Here is a 16,342-nt window from a genome sequence, read left to right as displayed (position 1 = left end):
AAAACGCACAAATCAGAATGCATGGTAGAAAAACAAAAAAATATCTTTATTGAAAATATAAAGAGCCAGTGCTGAGCTGGTCAAGCAAAGTTACAAATCTCAGAGAGCTTCTACATTTCCTACAACAACAACAACAACATTTCAGCCATGTTTGCATAACAAACATCAGTTATGAATCCGATGATGGAAGGCAGTTCTACACGCAGTACCACAAACGGCCACATGGTGCTGGAACTGGGGAAAAAAAAAAAAGTGCTTTTTTTGGATTAGTTTTAAAGTTTGACATTTTGAAGGTGTATTTGGACCACACGAAAAAGAAAACAATGAAAACCCAAGTTGTCGTTTCCCAAGGTGAAGTCATTTATCAGTCTTGTAAGGCAACACTATTTGCTTGGGGAAAAATAATAATAAAAAAAAATATATATATATATATATATATATAGGACAATTCTTGGGGAGGGAGGGGGGATATTAATATTTCACTTTTTTTCTTAAAGAAAGAGAAATACATGTAAATATGACTTTCAATATGCCTTTTTTTTAATCTGGTGGGAAAATGGCTCTTTTCTAGAAAAATATGCAATGTATACATAAAAAGAAATTGACTTCATACTTTTGAGTTTTTTTTTTATGACATTCTCCTGGGGGGGAGGTGGGGGGAGTACTTTAAATAATGTGTTTTTCTACTTCTACCCCACACCACGAAAAAAAAAAAAAAAAAAAAAGTTGATAGAAAAATACATTTTTTCCTGGGGAGGGTAGGGAATCGGGGAATCAGATCTTGGAAAAACTACGCTTTTATTCTTATATTTTGTCTATTTTTTTAATGCAAATTTTTACATTGAAAAAAGGACTTTGTTCTTATATTGTGATCCTTTTTTTTTATTGCCATTTTCATGAAAATTATGCTTTTTTTTTTTTTAAGTTAACTTTTTCTATAAAAATATGTAATTTTCCACACACAAAAAAACAGTACGGTACTCTTGAAAAAGAAAATTGTAATATTAAGGTGATTCCAAATTAAGAGGCAATTGTTTCTTGAAATTTGGTCAAAAAAAAAAAAAAAAGAAAACTTGCAGTGTAACCCCCACCCAAGTGTTTGTCCAAGATCAATTTTTGTACACACATTTAAACATGACAAGAACAAAATGTCACTTTTCCTCTAGTCTGCAACAGCATAACAAACAGTGTCCCACAAAAAAAAAAAAAAAAAAAAAAAAAAAGTGCGAGTGCTGCCGGACATTTAGTTGTTTGTCACGCACGTGGCCACTCCAGAGCAGTTTGAAATTTCTCGCGCATTTCACAGTAGCAATTTGGCTCCTGCTCCAAAGTCCAACCTCTTGACCAACCTGCACGACCATTCAAAAAACGTTACTAGCAGGTCACAAGCATAATAAAGGCAACAAGAGCGACAATCTTTCTTACCCTTTGTGGTAAAGTCCGTTGGCATTCGGCGTGTCGGGGATATTCCTGGTTGGGAGTCCGCGGCCGGCCGGCTGCTCGTGTACATACTCGCGACATGACGCCAGCTTGGACTCCAGATTCTAACAGTCCACGACAACAAAAGGATTGTGGTCACTTTCAGATGTGACTTTTACTTCCTCCGTCTAAAAAGGCTCCAGTCAGATATGGTTGTTATAAAAAGTCAACACACCCTTGTTCAAACGGCAGGTGTGAAATCTTGTTTTGGGTGGGGGAGGAACAACAACAACAGAGACAATGTGGTGGCCCTCTTATAATTAGATCCAGACAAACAATGTATGGTGCTAAAAGTGGTCCTCTGAGTTCTTACAAAGAAAGACGTCCATTTCTGTTTGAGAGCTGAGATTCGAACCCAGAACTTTGACTGCCAATCAGCCAGGCCAGCAGAATGCAAATCATCCAAATGCAAAATTCTCACCCCGACTTTCCTGAGCAGTTCACCGACAATGTTGAGCGCCGAAATCCTGGCGGACGTCGTCAGAGGACTCCCTGATGCGCCAACGTCACCTGATGACAAACCATAACATGAATAACATACATAGAATTCATCGGTCGAAGTCATATTTCAACTAAGATGGCAATCCCTTTAAAAAAAAAATTTTATTATTATTTTTAATTCATAATTACCGCATTTATTGGGCTATAAAGGTAAAAAAAAAAAGAAAAAAAAAAAAAAAAAAAAGTAGAGCCTGGACCAAAATCCTCGTTTCCTCCTCATTCAAATATGCCATTCGGTTATTCAAGGTGCACCAAATAGGAATGCCAGTGCGGCAGTTAAGATATTCATCAGGTTGAAATGATTTTTAGTCGACATTTACTGTGTGAGGTGTTTGGACTGACCCGTGTTGACGGACGGCATTTGGGCTTTGGTAGCGGTCGTGTTGGCAGACGTTTTGTCTGGAGGTGTGAGGGGCGGCGTGGGGAAGGCGGCCGTGGCAGGTGTAGGGGCCGAAGATGATGGTGACGGCGACAATGATGAAGGCTCCGTGGAGGTGCTGGTTGTGTGCGTCTGCTGCTTCCGCCGCACGGCCAGCTCCTGACGCAGGTCTGCAACACGTCAGTCATCACAAAATGAAGAATTATTTGAAAATGACGCTTTGACCTTCAACAAGTCTCATTTAATTCTTCAAGAAAAATATTGCACCTTTTCCCCACGTGAAAAGCAAAAACACTTTTCTCGTGATAAGCGTTTTTTTTATTTTTTATAAATTATTCATTTTTTTTAGCGGTGGGGGCGAATGTACTATTGATAAACTCTTATTGTTGTTATATTATGCCCCCAAGGACCACGCCATAGTTTCTGAAATATCTTTATTCTCCACCATTATTTGTTTTAAAAAAAATAAATATATATATATTTTTTTTACCGTTTACTAATATGCATTTCTTCTACAAATTTTGTTTGGGGGAAAAAATAAATAAAAAAAAATCAAACTTCAATTTGTTGTCATTACAATTTATAAAAATGAACCATTTAAACTGAATTTTATTTAACATAAGCTTTAAAAATTGTGTAACTCACATTTAATTCATGCTTAAATCATGTAGAATTAGGCTTCAAATATTGTTTAATTTTTTGAATTGGGGTTTAAATGAGATTGAATTAATGCCTCCTCAAAATGCCACTGTCAAAGAGCGAATGAATGAATGAATGAATGAATGAATGAATGAAGAGTGCGGCGTGACCTCTGGCCTCGTCCTTGAGCCTCTGCACAGACTCCAGAAGGTTCTCCTTGTCGTCCAGCTCGCTCTCCAGGAAGGCGTTCCTCTCGATGGCCTGATTCATACGCAGCTCAAAATCTTCCAGCGACATGATGGTCGCCCTGAAATGCAAAGACAAAAAGTAAGATGTCATCTTCATGGGTACCAAAAAAAAAAACGGGGGGTGTTAAACATTTTAGCCCTGAAAAGTGGTATCCTGCAGGTGTGATGTTTATAAAAGTAGCTGTAAATCTTGGAGACTCAACTAGGTCAACTTTAAATCCTTTCATCCACACGGGGACAGCAAGAAAGGAGTAAAAAGATTGAGACAATTGACCCCTGCTCACCTCTTGGCTCTCTCCAGGTCGTCGTTGGCCTGTTCCAGCTCCCTGATGTACTTGTGCAGGTGGTCTCGGATGGACGTCGCCTCGGCCAGCTCGCCCTCCAGCGTCGACATCTGGCGACACGCCTCCGAGTGCTGCGTACCGTACTTCTCCTGGAGGGACGGAGGAAAGGAATGGCATGAAACGACAGTTTCTTTGTCACACATCAAATTCACACTCAAGCCACTCTTCCACCTCTATTTGCGAGTTGTCATTCTGTATCGATACCTTTCACACAATCCGACAAGGAGAAAAGAGCGGCTTAAATGGGAAGCATGAAAGGGGTAAAACCCCATATGGTTATCAACAGGCCAGAAAGAAAAAGCAAAGTGATAAAAAGTTGGTTACTCAAGCACAATGTTCCAGCTGTTTAGCCAGGAAATTTGCAGGTCATCTTCACCTTTGCCATCCTGCGTCGGTCAGCCCCTTTCACACAATCCAGCAATAGGCACAGTGTGGAGGGTTGTATAACCAGTATGAACACTACTTGCACAAATAAAACAAGGACATTCCTCAGCTATCCTTGCCATTCCATGTCAGTACTGTTGACATGGTCCAGCTTCACCGGGAAAACAAGATTGCTTCGATAGACAGTGTGAAAGGGGATAAACCTGTGTGAACGCGGCTTATGTGCAAACATACAAAAACGAGGCGCCACATGACACAGTCATCTTTGTCTCTGCTATTCCGTCATTAACGTACTTTTCACACAACCCAGATAGAGAAGAGAGGGATAGGCAGTTATAAGAGAGCCTTGATTGGAAGTGTGAAATGGAAAAAAAATAAAAATCTGTATAAAACCCATGTGAACCCTACCTTCACAATGGAACTAAAGCCACCATTCCACCTCTGAAGCTGGGAAATTTGAGCGTTATGTTCGTCCCTGCCATTCCATATCAATACCTTTCACACAGTCTAGCATCATGGGGAAAAACTGCTTTGATGGGCGGGGGCGGGGGGGGGGGGGGGGGGGGGGGGGGGGGGGGGAGTGTGAATGTTGAATGTGCCAGCAGACACAAGAATGCACAAAGTGGTCAGAGTTGCCTCTGAAGCTTCATGCCTGACATTCCGTTTTGGTACCTTTCACACAGTACACTAATAGGTAGATGGAGCCAGCTTTCACGGGCAGTGTGAAAGTTAGCCAAGCGACAAAATAAACTTCTGCTATAGAGGAGAACAAGGTGGGCAGTGGCACATTTGCATGAGACAGGCCAGCCCACTGAACCCACCTGACTAGAACAGAGAGGCAGACAAATAAATACGCGGTAATTCTTTCTCCTCAGGCTGTTTTGATCATGCTGATGTAACCACAATGGCCGCTAATATTCAAACGACGCCGTTATTCATGATATGACTGAAGAGGACGAGTCATATGGAAGAACAGAGGCGGCCGATGGCGTCAACAGTTGCTTCCTGCTGATTCTCCTTCCCTCAATCGCCCCCTCTGTCTATCTGTGTGTGATTGTGCGACTGCGTGTAACCAGCTATGAAAGCCAACATGTATCAGCTGATTAAAAGGAATCATCCAGATTTACCATTTACAAAAATGGCCATTTCAATATAATTTTCCCCTTAGGAGGTTCTTTTCATACGAGTTGACTTTAGTCACAAAATAAAATTCATTAAAACATGGCAGTCTTAAAAAACTATTACAGCCCGAAGCATACATAATAAATATTAATTGCATCATTTGAAGATAGGGATACACACACGCGCGCCAAAGTTATATAACAATCATTAAACACATGTTTAGCAGTTTGGTGGCGCACCACCGTTGCAGAACGGCAAATAAGGGGTGAAGTTTCACTGAATGCTTTGAATGGGACAAAGTATCAGAATTTGGTGCAAAAAAAAAAAAAAAAAAAAAAAAAAAAAAAAAAAAGGTAGTATGGTTGTACACAACTCCAACCTTTGGCTGATTTCAGTTCACTCCATAAAGCAGAGGTGGGTAGAATAGCATAGCCACAAATTACACTCAAGTAATAGAATAATAGGACTTAAGTTGTCCTCCAAATAATTACTTTAAAATATTCAGTGGAAAAACTACTCAAGTACTGCATAACTATAACTTCTAATTTTTTTTTTTAATCCAAAAAGCACAACCGTCAACTACACAAAGATATAAATTGGGAATGTACAAATTCAGACGTTTCACAACAATAGCACTTCAACTGAAATGATAATAGGGATGCATGATAATGTCAGTGGCTGATAATTATCGACCAATTTGACGTTAAACAGATAAAACAGATAATAGAAAAATTTGCTGATAATTATCGGCAATTTGATTTCATACATATAAACCAGATAAGGAAATCCAGCAATAATTAATGGTACACGGTGGTAACATTTAAACCGTCCGAGCCAAGCTTGCACTCCCGCATCGTGTGCGGATCCGAGATAACATTTCACGAGTGGCAAGTCGCGCCAACACTGAACCCTATTTACAATTTAATAGGGACCATCATGGATGAAATATTGCAATTCACGACTGGCTCGCGAAGCTATTTTCAGCGTTGGCACCTCGTGATGTTTTTTAAAACCACAAATATTACAAATCCATCCACAAGTACCTTTTAAAATGTAAATATAGTTCAGCGTCGTTTCAAAACATTATTATATTTATTGTATGTAGTATGTACTGTATTTTTATGACTTTGGCGAAGCCTCTTCCTCTTCTCGCTTAAAGTGTTAGTTCGGATTTTTTGACATGAATCTCAATTTCATCCTCACCTCCCGTGTGTGCGATCAGCACCGACTTACCCCTGACAGCGTTCTGTGACACGAGTTCTGGTCCGGTGTTGGACGAGAGGAAAATAGTCCAGCAAGTTGGCTGTGGTCACGGAAATAAAGTGTTTTTCTTCTAAAAACAATTTGTGTTCAAAAGAGTGATACATTCGCATCACAATACTTTTCTGAAAAAAAGTCAGACTCCATTACCGCCGGCACTACTTTTCTGTTCGTTCCTATCACTGCGCGTTGCCCTGTAGGCAGCTAATCGACGCGCTGCAGACAGCTGATCCTTCCGCCTTCGAAAAGATAAACAACTTGTATTAGTGCACATCTATCAGCTGCATGCGGGGCGCTGCGCAGTGATACGAACAAACAGAAAAGTAGTGCCGGCGGTAATGGCATTAACTTTTTTTCAGAAAAGTATTGTGATGCAAATGTATCACTCTTTTGAACACAAATTGTTTTTAGAAGAAAAACACTTTATTTCCGTGACCACAGCCAACTTGCTGGACTATTTTCCTCTCGTCCAACACCGGACCAGAACTCGTGTCACAGAACGCTGTCAGGGGTAAGTCAGTGATGATCGCACACACTGAAGGTGAGGATGAAATAGAGATTCATGTCAAAAAAGCCGAAATATCCCTTTAAAACAAGGAAATGGGCGTGTGCCACGGCGTTGTCTGCGGTGACGTCAGGGCCCCGCTGTAAGTTTGTGTGAGTGGAGGGAGGGGGAGGAAAAAAATAAAAAATAAAATAAAAAAAAAATAAAATAAAAGACCTCACAAACCAAGCTTGAGCCCGCATAAAGTTGAACTGTATAAAATAGGGGTGTGAATTGCCTAGTACCTGACGATTCGATTCGTATCACGATTCACAGGTCACGATTCGATACCGATTAATCCCGATACGAATTTATAAGTCGATTGTTGCGATTTTTTTCATTCAAATTTAGAAAATACTAATCAGTAAGCTTGTAGAGTGTAAGATTTATATGAAAATGTATTATTTATTTATCTGAAATTTCAGTCTTATAGAGGTTGTAATCTGTTTCATGTTTGAACAGCATTAAAATAAAATATTAAGGCTTAATGTTCCGTTCATATAACATCCTTCCATGCTCAAGGTGTGAATCCTAAAAAAAACAAAAAACAAAAAAAAACAAAAAAAAACAAAAAAAAAAAAAAACGATTCTGCCAATTATTGAATCGATTCGAGAATCGCGCGATGTAGTATCGCGATATATCGCCGAATCGATTTTTTTTAACACCCCTAGTATAAAATATGCCCTACAGACGATCTTGTCCATCTTTATGATATCGTCAACACTTAAAGATCCTTAACCATCTAAAAGCGTCATATCGCCCACCCCTACTTCTGGGTCGTGGAAAAATTATGTGGCCATATGACTGCCTGTCTGCGTTTGATTGGTCAAACGGAGTCAAACTTGTATTATCAATTAGCCATGTGTGTTTTTTGTGCCATTTTTAGACTAAGGCGCAGAGCAATTATAGAATGTTTTTAAAAAAAAATTTAAAAAAAAAATCTTCTGGCATATTCCATACAGTTATTCAACACTGCAAAAATGATTTGAAAACAGAAAAAGTGAACAACATAAAATGGATCCTTCATGAGCTACATACTCTTCTGAACACAAATCGGTGTGACTAAAATGTTTTAGCCAGCGAGCATTTAATAAATGACCCTTTTCCCCCTCGGTTAAATATCAGATGAACAAAAGAGGCATTCACACCCGGTTTGTGTTCTTTGCACAAACGCGACAAGTCACAGAACATTCCGCTTGGGTCTCGTGGCGTTCCCGCCTGGAGGACGCCGCTAACTTTAAAATCTTGTCATGCATAACAAATAAAACAGACACAAATAAAATAAAATCCTGCTGCCAGAGAGAAATAAATTTTTCTGAGCATTGTTCAAATGTTCTACGCTTTGTATGTGGTAGCTTCTCCATGTGTTGTTTGAAGGTTTAGAATTACCGTAAAAACTATGCTAATTGTCGCTAGCCCGTCTATGGCATTACTCATTATTTGCCAAGCATGCTTTGCTTCTTATTGAGAGACCCGTGCATGCAAATCTACTTTTCATTTCCTCCAAGTGATGATATACGCTATATGCGTCTCCCATTTAGAGACAGCAAAAGAGTGACATCAGGTACTTGAGAATTCTTTACAAATGGTCTTAATAAGTTTAACTGTGTTTAAAACATATGGGAGTGGTAAAACTTTAAATTAAATGTGACCTCTCCCTCCATATCGCAATTTTCCACCGTCCTGGTAGTCTGGTTACCTTGTAGTTTTCCAGGTCCATTCGCAGGCGGTTGTTGGCAGCCAGCAGCTCACGATTCCTCGTCTCGTAAACTTTGAGCTCCCCTTCCAACTCGGCCTCGTAGTCGCGGCTCATTTGCTGGAACTCCTGCAGCTCCTCCAGGGACTCCTCTTCTCTGAAAACACACAAAACAAGATATTCTACTTGGACTTTACTCATTAAACTGAGAATTATGTCTTACAGATGCATTCAGTAAGTACTCGCGGGTTTATTTCCATCCAGTAGTGAATTGAAAAGATGTTGCTTATTTTCGCTGAATTCCACAAATTCTTCTTCAATCCTGTGGCAACAAGCAAGCGATCTCACATAAAATACCAACGTGACCACACAATTTTTAAACTTTTTTTTTTTTCCAAACTGGTGTGACCAGCAAAAACAAATAAATGTCCTCTATCTGGTCTGTTCATCTAAAAAATACCTGTGATATTTGTGGAGACCATGTGAGAAATTTGCTTTCATGAACCTGAGAGTAAAATCAACTAATATTTGTGATTTACGATAACACCGGGAGACATTTCCTTGCCACACTGTCAACATCCTTGAGACATAAGGGCTTTAAACTTGAAAAACAAACCTCTGCTGGTGCTTGGCAGCCTGTTCCTTCCAGTAGTGCACTTCTTCCTTTAAGGATCCAAAGTGAGGCATGTCAAGAGCCTCCATCTCCATCCCCAGCCTGGCCGAGAGCAACCTCACACGGCCCAATTTTGCCCGCTCAGTCAAGCCGTCTGGACCTGAAAGCAAGTCCATTTGGAAAGCGGTCAATTTGAGCCCGTTGTCTAATGACAAAATCTACTTGTGTTATGTCTAAAATGAATAGAAATGGGCTACCAGGGCTTTCTTTCGCATTGGCATAACTTAGTCTTATAGATCTTGGTGGGGTGCAATCAAGTCTGTAATGAAGTCCATTTGGAAAAATACCAATTTTAGTCTTTTTTTTATTTTTTTATTTTATTTTTTATGAAAATTCCAAGCGTATCGTATACACAATAAATAGAAATGTCGGTTTAGCAGTTTCTTGAGATTGATTTTGCAGTAGTTGGATGCAGACATTTTGCAACTCATGCCGTTTGGGAAAAAGACAATTTCAGAAAGCACAGGACTTGCTTTTAAGGACTTTGACTCACATTCAGCAATATAATCATTTATCATAATTGGGTACATGCAAGACAGCAACAAAGTCCCTTTGGGAAAACGCCAATTTTGGTTTCATTGAGACCTTTCAAGAAAAACGCTTGGTGCATCATACATAAAACTGATAGAACGTTTTCTCACATTCGGCGATACACTGACTGAACACAAATCTTTCATTTTTTTAGGTTGAAGCTTTTTTTTTTATAACCTTGATTTGATGTATTATCGCGATAATGGCAAACATAAACGACCAAAAGTGTGTATCATATGTGTTTTGATGTATTCAATGCTTTCTCTTAAAGGGACTGTTAAAAAGGAACTTCTCACACAACAATTTTAACAAGTTAGGCCATGTCAAAACTTGCCAGAAAACAAGCAGATGCATGCCGAAAAGATAACGGTTATTTGTGACGAATAATACTGAAATGACTTACTTCTTGTGGGGGGCCAGGCAGCTCAGTCTTTGCAATCCAAAGAACGAGAGAGTCAATGGAATCTCATTTGGGCTTTTAAATGCAAATAAGTTAGCTGGCCGTGCTAAAGGGAGTTAACTATTTAAATCCCAGCTGACATCAACATACTGAAGCTCGCCGGGAAGAAAATGTCGCTGAAAGGCGACGAAATACACCCAACTTCACGCTCGTCGTCGTCTGACTTCCTTAAAAAAACTCTTACCAGCTGTATGCTACTCTGAAAAATTTAAACCACACTTTAGCCCGAGTTGGGAAGTTACTACTGCTGTGGGACGAGGACGTCGAACAATAAACGCTGCCATTCATATTGTCCGGAACCGTTGACCAATCACAAGTTACGTGTCCGGCTTCGTTCCCACTTCCTATTAGCCGTTACAGCTGTCTCTCAAATTATATGGGCGTGGTCTTTGACGAGCCATCCAGTCATATGAGTGATACCAAATTGACGTATCTGCATAATCTTCCCAGTCTAGACGTTTTGATGGATTAGTGGGAGTCCGTGATGCCTTCGAGTTCTATTGGAAATTGAAAAATCACAAAATCTTTGAGTAATATGATCGATTTGGTGGATGTAAATGTCCCTCGGTGTTCTGTAAGTAGCTACAAAATATAAATACATAAATACATAAAATATAAAACTAAAATAAAACATTTTATTTTGCTTTTATTTGGTGCACCACACAAGTGTTGACCAAATCATATGTTAATAATTGCAATTTGATTGAGTTCGATTGCTTCCTGGCCTCTGATTGGACGATTCCACTGTTAGCAGTGTCAGAGGTCAACAAGGGTCAACTGTGTCCTATTGAGAGGGATTAAGGCGACGATGTGATCCTAGTTAATCCACACGCATGCACGATCGCTTCACACACCAACTCTGTCCTTGATGCCTATCCGACTCATTTTATGTCCTGACTGAATAGTCCAGTAGGACCTGATAGAAGTGTAATAGTGGAGTTAGACAGGAGATTACTTAATATCACTCTGATATCAGATGTAAAGACAGTCACATACAGAGTTCAATGGCCATTGATTCTGGCACGCTACAAACTTCCTGGGTGCTGGCCTGGGCTTGTATAATACCGAGCAGAAATGGAACGGGTGAGTGATAACGGGGATTATTTTTAATGACAACATACAGATTTTAAATGACTTATTCTGATATTGTCACTTTCAGGACAAATCCTTGCACCCCAAATACTATCTATTTTTTTTTAATATTTATTAAATTTTTTTACCCCAAATACTATCATTTCTCAGCAGAATACCGAAACTGCATCCTAGGATAGTCTAATGCCTGAGTCACCTGACACAAGTGTTTGCTTTTAATGTCGCTAAAATTGGAGGTAATTTAAGTGATAGAAGTGCTTTTATTTAGAAATGCTAAATCATTGGGAATCTTCCTGGGTGGCATCAGGGCTGTTAGGTTAGGCCTCTTTGACACATACTGTAAGAAGACAGGTTACTTGAGCTCGGTCATTGTGTTGCTCTTTTTCCTGGCTCTGCATCTTCCAATATCTTGTGGTGTTACAGTTAGTTTAATATTGCGAGAATTAAAGATAAAAGTGTCGATAGAAGTTTGCCAGAACATTTCAAATGTTGCTGTAACCAAGAATTCTGCTTGGATTGGAATCAAACTTCCTGGGTGGCATTCTGGCAGGGCCGGCCCAGGCTCCAGGCGAACTAGGCAGTCGCCTAGGGCGCCATCTTGTGGAGGGGGCGCCAAATTGCAGAAAGGAAAACAAATAAAATTTAAAAAACACAAACACAAAAAGCCCTCCCCCCCTCTCGTGTTTTCTAGCATAAAATGTTATATAGCAAATATATTTTAATGAGTTCCTTTTTTTTAATTTTTTTTATTATTATTACTTCTATTTCAAATAAATGACTCAGTTCACGACCTGCTGTCCTGGCGCCCTGAACCTGACCCACTGCTGCCGCTTACAATGAATGAAAGGTAGGGGGAGGGGTCGTATATCATCTCGGAGTGTAGTGGCAGCACTTTGGAAAGATAGATAGATGGTTGGCACACTTGTGTTGTTTATACATTGACATCGACAACAATGAAAAGGTCCAAGCCTTCAAGTGCTGCATTAAGAAAGCGGCGAAAGGAGGAGGAGGAAAAACGGGCCCAGGGTAGAGGTATGTCTGTCAGTCAATCATCATTGTTTATAAAATAAACACGAAAATAGCGTTAGCTTCTTAGCTTGCTTGTAACTTGTTTACTGCACCATTACATCCATGCTAGTAGCTACTTTGCACACAAGAGTGGGGCAACGCTTGCTGAGTTTAAACTAAAACAGCCAGTAAGTCCAGATACCTGCAAATGGATTTGCACAAGTCATTGTTTCACATAACCACATTAATTTATTGAAAATGGGAATTATGTGCTGGTTTAATGTAAAAATCTATATAGTAAATGCATTTTTTTTTTTAACTAGATGCACTGAGAAAATATTTGCAGCCACAACAAGTACATGCAGAAGCTGTGGTAAACAATCCTTCAGTGTCATCTTCACCAAAGGCTACTGAATGTAAGTGCATGGATGGTGCATTTAATACAAACAGCCATAATTTCTGACATTGTATTCTATCATAATGCAAATGGATTTGTTTTCCCTGCTTTAACACCAAAATAATTTGAAGTGATGTATTTTGTTGAATGTACAGCTGAAGCAACAGCCAGTCAAGCACCAATCAGCAGTACTTTGAGTGACACAAAGCTCGATCTTCTAGATCCAGGTGACTATTTCAGTTATATCAGCTATTGCTGCATCATGTACAGTGCTCAGCATATATGAGTATACCCCCCTTGAAAAATGTAAAGATTTTGTTCAATATCTCCCCGTGACCCTTGTGAGGAATAAGCGGTCAAGAAAATGGATGGATGGATGGATGTTGAATATCTCAATAAACATAAGAACAATTTCCAAAATATTGACAAAATGTTTTCTGTAGAATACGCACTTGACTCACAACATGAAAGTAAGGTTGTAATAGGATGCATAGATTACAAAATCTTCACTTTAATCAAATTAACTAATGCAAAAAAAAAAAAAAAAAAAAATGCAACCCACAACAAAAACGACGACATCTAGTATTTTCTATGAGCTCCATGACTGTTATGGGTAGCAACATGTCTGCTAGGCCTGGAATTAACAAGCCTTTTTCTCGGGGTCTACTTATTTGTGCAATATGTACTCTCATAAATTAAAAAAAAAAAAAAAAAAAAAAAAAAACTCTTAGAAGAGATGCAGTCATTTCTTACCTGGCCATAATCCAATATGTCAAGCATGGAACTTTTAGTTTTTCTAGAGGAGAAAAAACTTAGAGAAATCTATCCCAACATGTGGGTAGCACTCAGAGTGGCCGCTACCATACCAGTGACTGTAGCATCAGCTGAGAGATGCTTTTCCAAGCTTAAACTAATAAAAAACTATTTAAGGTCTACCATGTCACAAGAACGGCTAACTGGACTGGCACTTATCAGCATCAATCAAGAAGTATCCAGGCAGCTATCCTTTGACGCACCAATTGATGCCTTTGCTGCAAGGAGGTCCCGGCGTGCACTATTTTAAGTATTTGCCGTTATGTTCCTAAGTTATTTAGTGAAGTTTTTTTTGCACACTATTCACATTATCTGTGAATCACCTTATTGCCAAAGTTTTACGATATATCAAAGTTTGTATATTGATACATTTACTATTTTTTGTATCTTACACAATTATTAATGTACATAGTGAAAACATTTTGAGGTTTTAAATACTGTCATTTTGCAAAAATTGCAATAAAAAGTTGCATTGCATTGTACTTCTGTTATTTTTCTTATTTTTATTTGTTTGTGGAATTTGGTGTTTATTGCGTGGTGTGCAATAATTTTTTTGTGTGTGTGTTTTGTTTTTTTATGGGATTGGGGGGGGTGGGGCTACCATGTACATTTTCGCCTAGGGTACCAAATCATGTAGGGCCGGCCCTGCATTCTGGTATAGTCCAGCACTTTCTCAGGATGTTTGATTTGTGAAATTCTTGTTTGATAAGACAATTTAACATCAATATGTGAGTGAAAACGCTGAAGAAATAAAACAAAATTGTCGTTGTTTGGATCCCTGTTTATATTTCGTTGTTGTTTTTCTTGGACAAGAAATCAAACAATGTGTATAATTATATCTTATCAGAAGACTTGACATTCCACTTGAATCGAGATTGGATGGTCTTGCTCTTACAGTACATAGTTGTCATTTACTTGCATGTGCTCTCATAATTATGATTAATAATAAAAACAGACCTACAGTTCTAACTATGAATTGATCTCCAGTACAGTACATGATGAGGTACCTTGGCTGATGGAAACAAGAGTCAAGTTGCCTCCATTCACCCTTTGTGGATTTCAAGTATGACAGGATGAACAAACACGATGAATTAACACATCATTATGTCATTTTGAAACTTTCAAATGAGAATTCCAGGTTTCTTTCCAAGGTTCTTTTGTACCGCCGTTGTATAGGAAATCTCATTTATCTTGTTGCCAAAACACAAGCTGCATTGTCTTGTCTAGACGCCTAAACTAAGACAACACGCGTGCTTGTCATAGAGGTAGAAAGCAAAGTCAACACAATGCTGACATGCGTCGACATAAGAAGGCACAAAATGGCATCAAGTAGAATGAACTAGCCCTTAAATTGAGTTTCAGGAGCTGCACTATGGGGTGGGTTCAAGTGGACCCCTGTCAAATCTTTATGGTCCTATGAAATTAAACTCAATGTATTGGATTAAAAATATTAAACATGATATCCTTATTCTATTGCTACTGTTTAGTGTTATCAAATTTATTGCGTTAAGTCCTGGCTACGTTTGACAGCCTAACATAGGGGCGGGCAAAATTTTAATGCCAAGGGCCTCATCTGTTGTTGTTTTTTGGGTTTTTTTTAAGGGACAGATGGGCCAACTCATTTACAATAATTTTAAAATTTAATACAAGGGGGAAAACATCTTAAATGCACATCTAGATGTTTTTGTCACTTTATTATTTAGAATGAATCAATGAGCCAAGTTTAAAGCAATACATATTTTTTTATTTTTTTTAAAGAATTTTCATTAATAATAATAATAAAAAAGCAGCTAAATTAATGCAACAAATATTTCACAACACTTGCATAAATTTAGCTGCTTTTTTCACAAACAACTTAATTAAAATATATTTATTCTTCGTTTTTTTTTTAAACTTGATGTTGTACTCACTTACCTATATAAATTGGTTAATTATATTGCAAATGATACAATGAAGTGACCACAATAAACAATTTTACAGAAACATTTGACATTTATAAATACATTTTCTTAAATAATTGCTTAATTTTATTTCTATAATAAATTAAAATATTAGATTTGTAATTTTACATCTATATTTTTATTATATTTTAAAATTTACTGTAATTGATAAAAGTATGACTATTAGTAAAATAAATTATTTTAGATACAGTATACAGTACAAAATACTGTTAATAGGTTAATTCATTGAAATTCAAATAATTATGTTTAAAAATTAGAATATTAGTTCATTATTTATTATTTTAACTTTTTTTTTTTTTTTTTTATCTCATCCAAGAATGACTTGGCCCATGTGTTATTTAAAAAATATATATATATATATCATAAAATATCATATAATATGGTAGCAGTACCACCAATTTCTTAAGGTGGCCTTCTCACATGTTGCAATCATATTCATCTTTGATACATCATAGTCAAATAAATAGTTATACCAGTTCAACACATTATATTCCTATCAAGAAGCTAAATGTGACCTTAAAATTTGTGTGCGCATTTTCTTGGCACAAAGATATTTGCTAATTGCTTAGCTTGCTTGCCATCTTAGCAACTGGTCTTTTCTGACATTTTTTCTGATTGGCTCAGCTTATGGTTCTGGAGCAATACTTGCCTTGGCATACATGGTCATGGCCTTGGACCCAGCAAGTGCTCCTGGTTCACGAGTCATGTCGTCTTAAGTTGTTCGTATTCAACAGCAACACGTGACTAGTTGCCCTTGCCAGTCTGTCGTTCCTGCTTCCTGGCCAGGCGGGCCTGGCGCATCTCTTCCAA

The 16,342-nt window shown here is 38.3% G+C and overlaps 1 protein-coding gene across 3 annotated transcripts; it reads right to left on the bottom strand.

The window, feature by feature from the left end:
* Window positions 1-25: 25 nt before the first annotated feature.
* Window positions 26-16,291, bottom strand: LOC144025338 (nuclear distribution protein nudE homolog 1-like). Of its 3 annotated transcripts, XM_077531210.1 has the most exons (10): window positions 10,205-11,026; window positions 9,214-9,370; window positions 8,601-8,754; window positions 3,531-3,679; window positions 3,169-3,305; window positions 2,323-2,529; window positions 1,901-1,989; window positions 1,426-1,544; window positions 1,263-1,349; window positions 26-234 (listed from the first exon to the last, which is right to left on the bottom strand). In XM_077531210.1, exons 2-9 carry the CDS (start codon window positions 9,303-9,305, stop codon window positions 1,301-1,303), a joined length of 996 nt encoding a protein of 331 aa, XP_077387336.1. In that variant the 5' UTR covers window positions 9,306-9,370; window positions 10,205-11,026; the 3' UTR covers window positions 26-234; window positions 1,263-1,300. The 3 variants fall into 3 exon arrangements, with proteins under 3 accessions (XP_077387336.1, XP_077387346.1, XP_077387354.1); XM_077531220.1 differs by lacking the exon at window positions 10,205-11,026 and adding an exon at window positions 16,182-16,291 and having other exon boundaries at window positions 26-1,349; XM_077531228.1 differs by lacking the exon at window positions 10,205-11,026 and adding an exon at window positions 8,821-8,919 and having other exon boundaries at window positions 26-1,349; window positions 9,214-9,339.
* Between the last annotated feature and the right edge of the window lie 51 nt (window positions 16,292-16,342).

This window comes from Festucalex cinctus, chromosome 1 (genome assembly GCF_051991245.1).
Source record: "Festucalex cinctus isolate MCC-2025b chromosome 1, RoL_Fcin_1.0, whole genome shotgun sequence".
NCBI lineage: Eukaryota > Metazoa > Chordata > Actinopteri > Syngnathiformes > Syngnathidae > Festucalex > Festucalex cinctus.
This window is presented reverse-complemented; position numbering and strand designations above follow the sequence as displayed.

What these genes read in the sequence shown, in the direction of transcription:
- LOC144025338 (XM_077531220.1), bottom strand. Translation starts at nt 9,305, where the DNA reads ATGGAGATGGAGGCTCTTGACATGCCTCACTTTGGATCCTTAAAGGAA. An exon ending in AACTGCTCAGGAAAGTCGGG is followed by an intron (nt 1,545 to 1,900) that starts GTGAGAATTTTG and finishes GTGGACTGTTAG; the next exon opens with AATCTGGAGTCCAAGCTGGC. An exon ending in AACGGACTTTACCACAAAGG is followed by an intron (nt 1,350 to 1,425) that starts GTAAGAAAGATT and finishes ATGGTCGTGCAG; the next exon opens with GTTGGTCAAGAGGTTGGACT.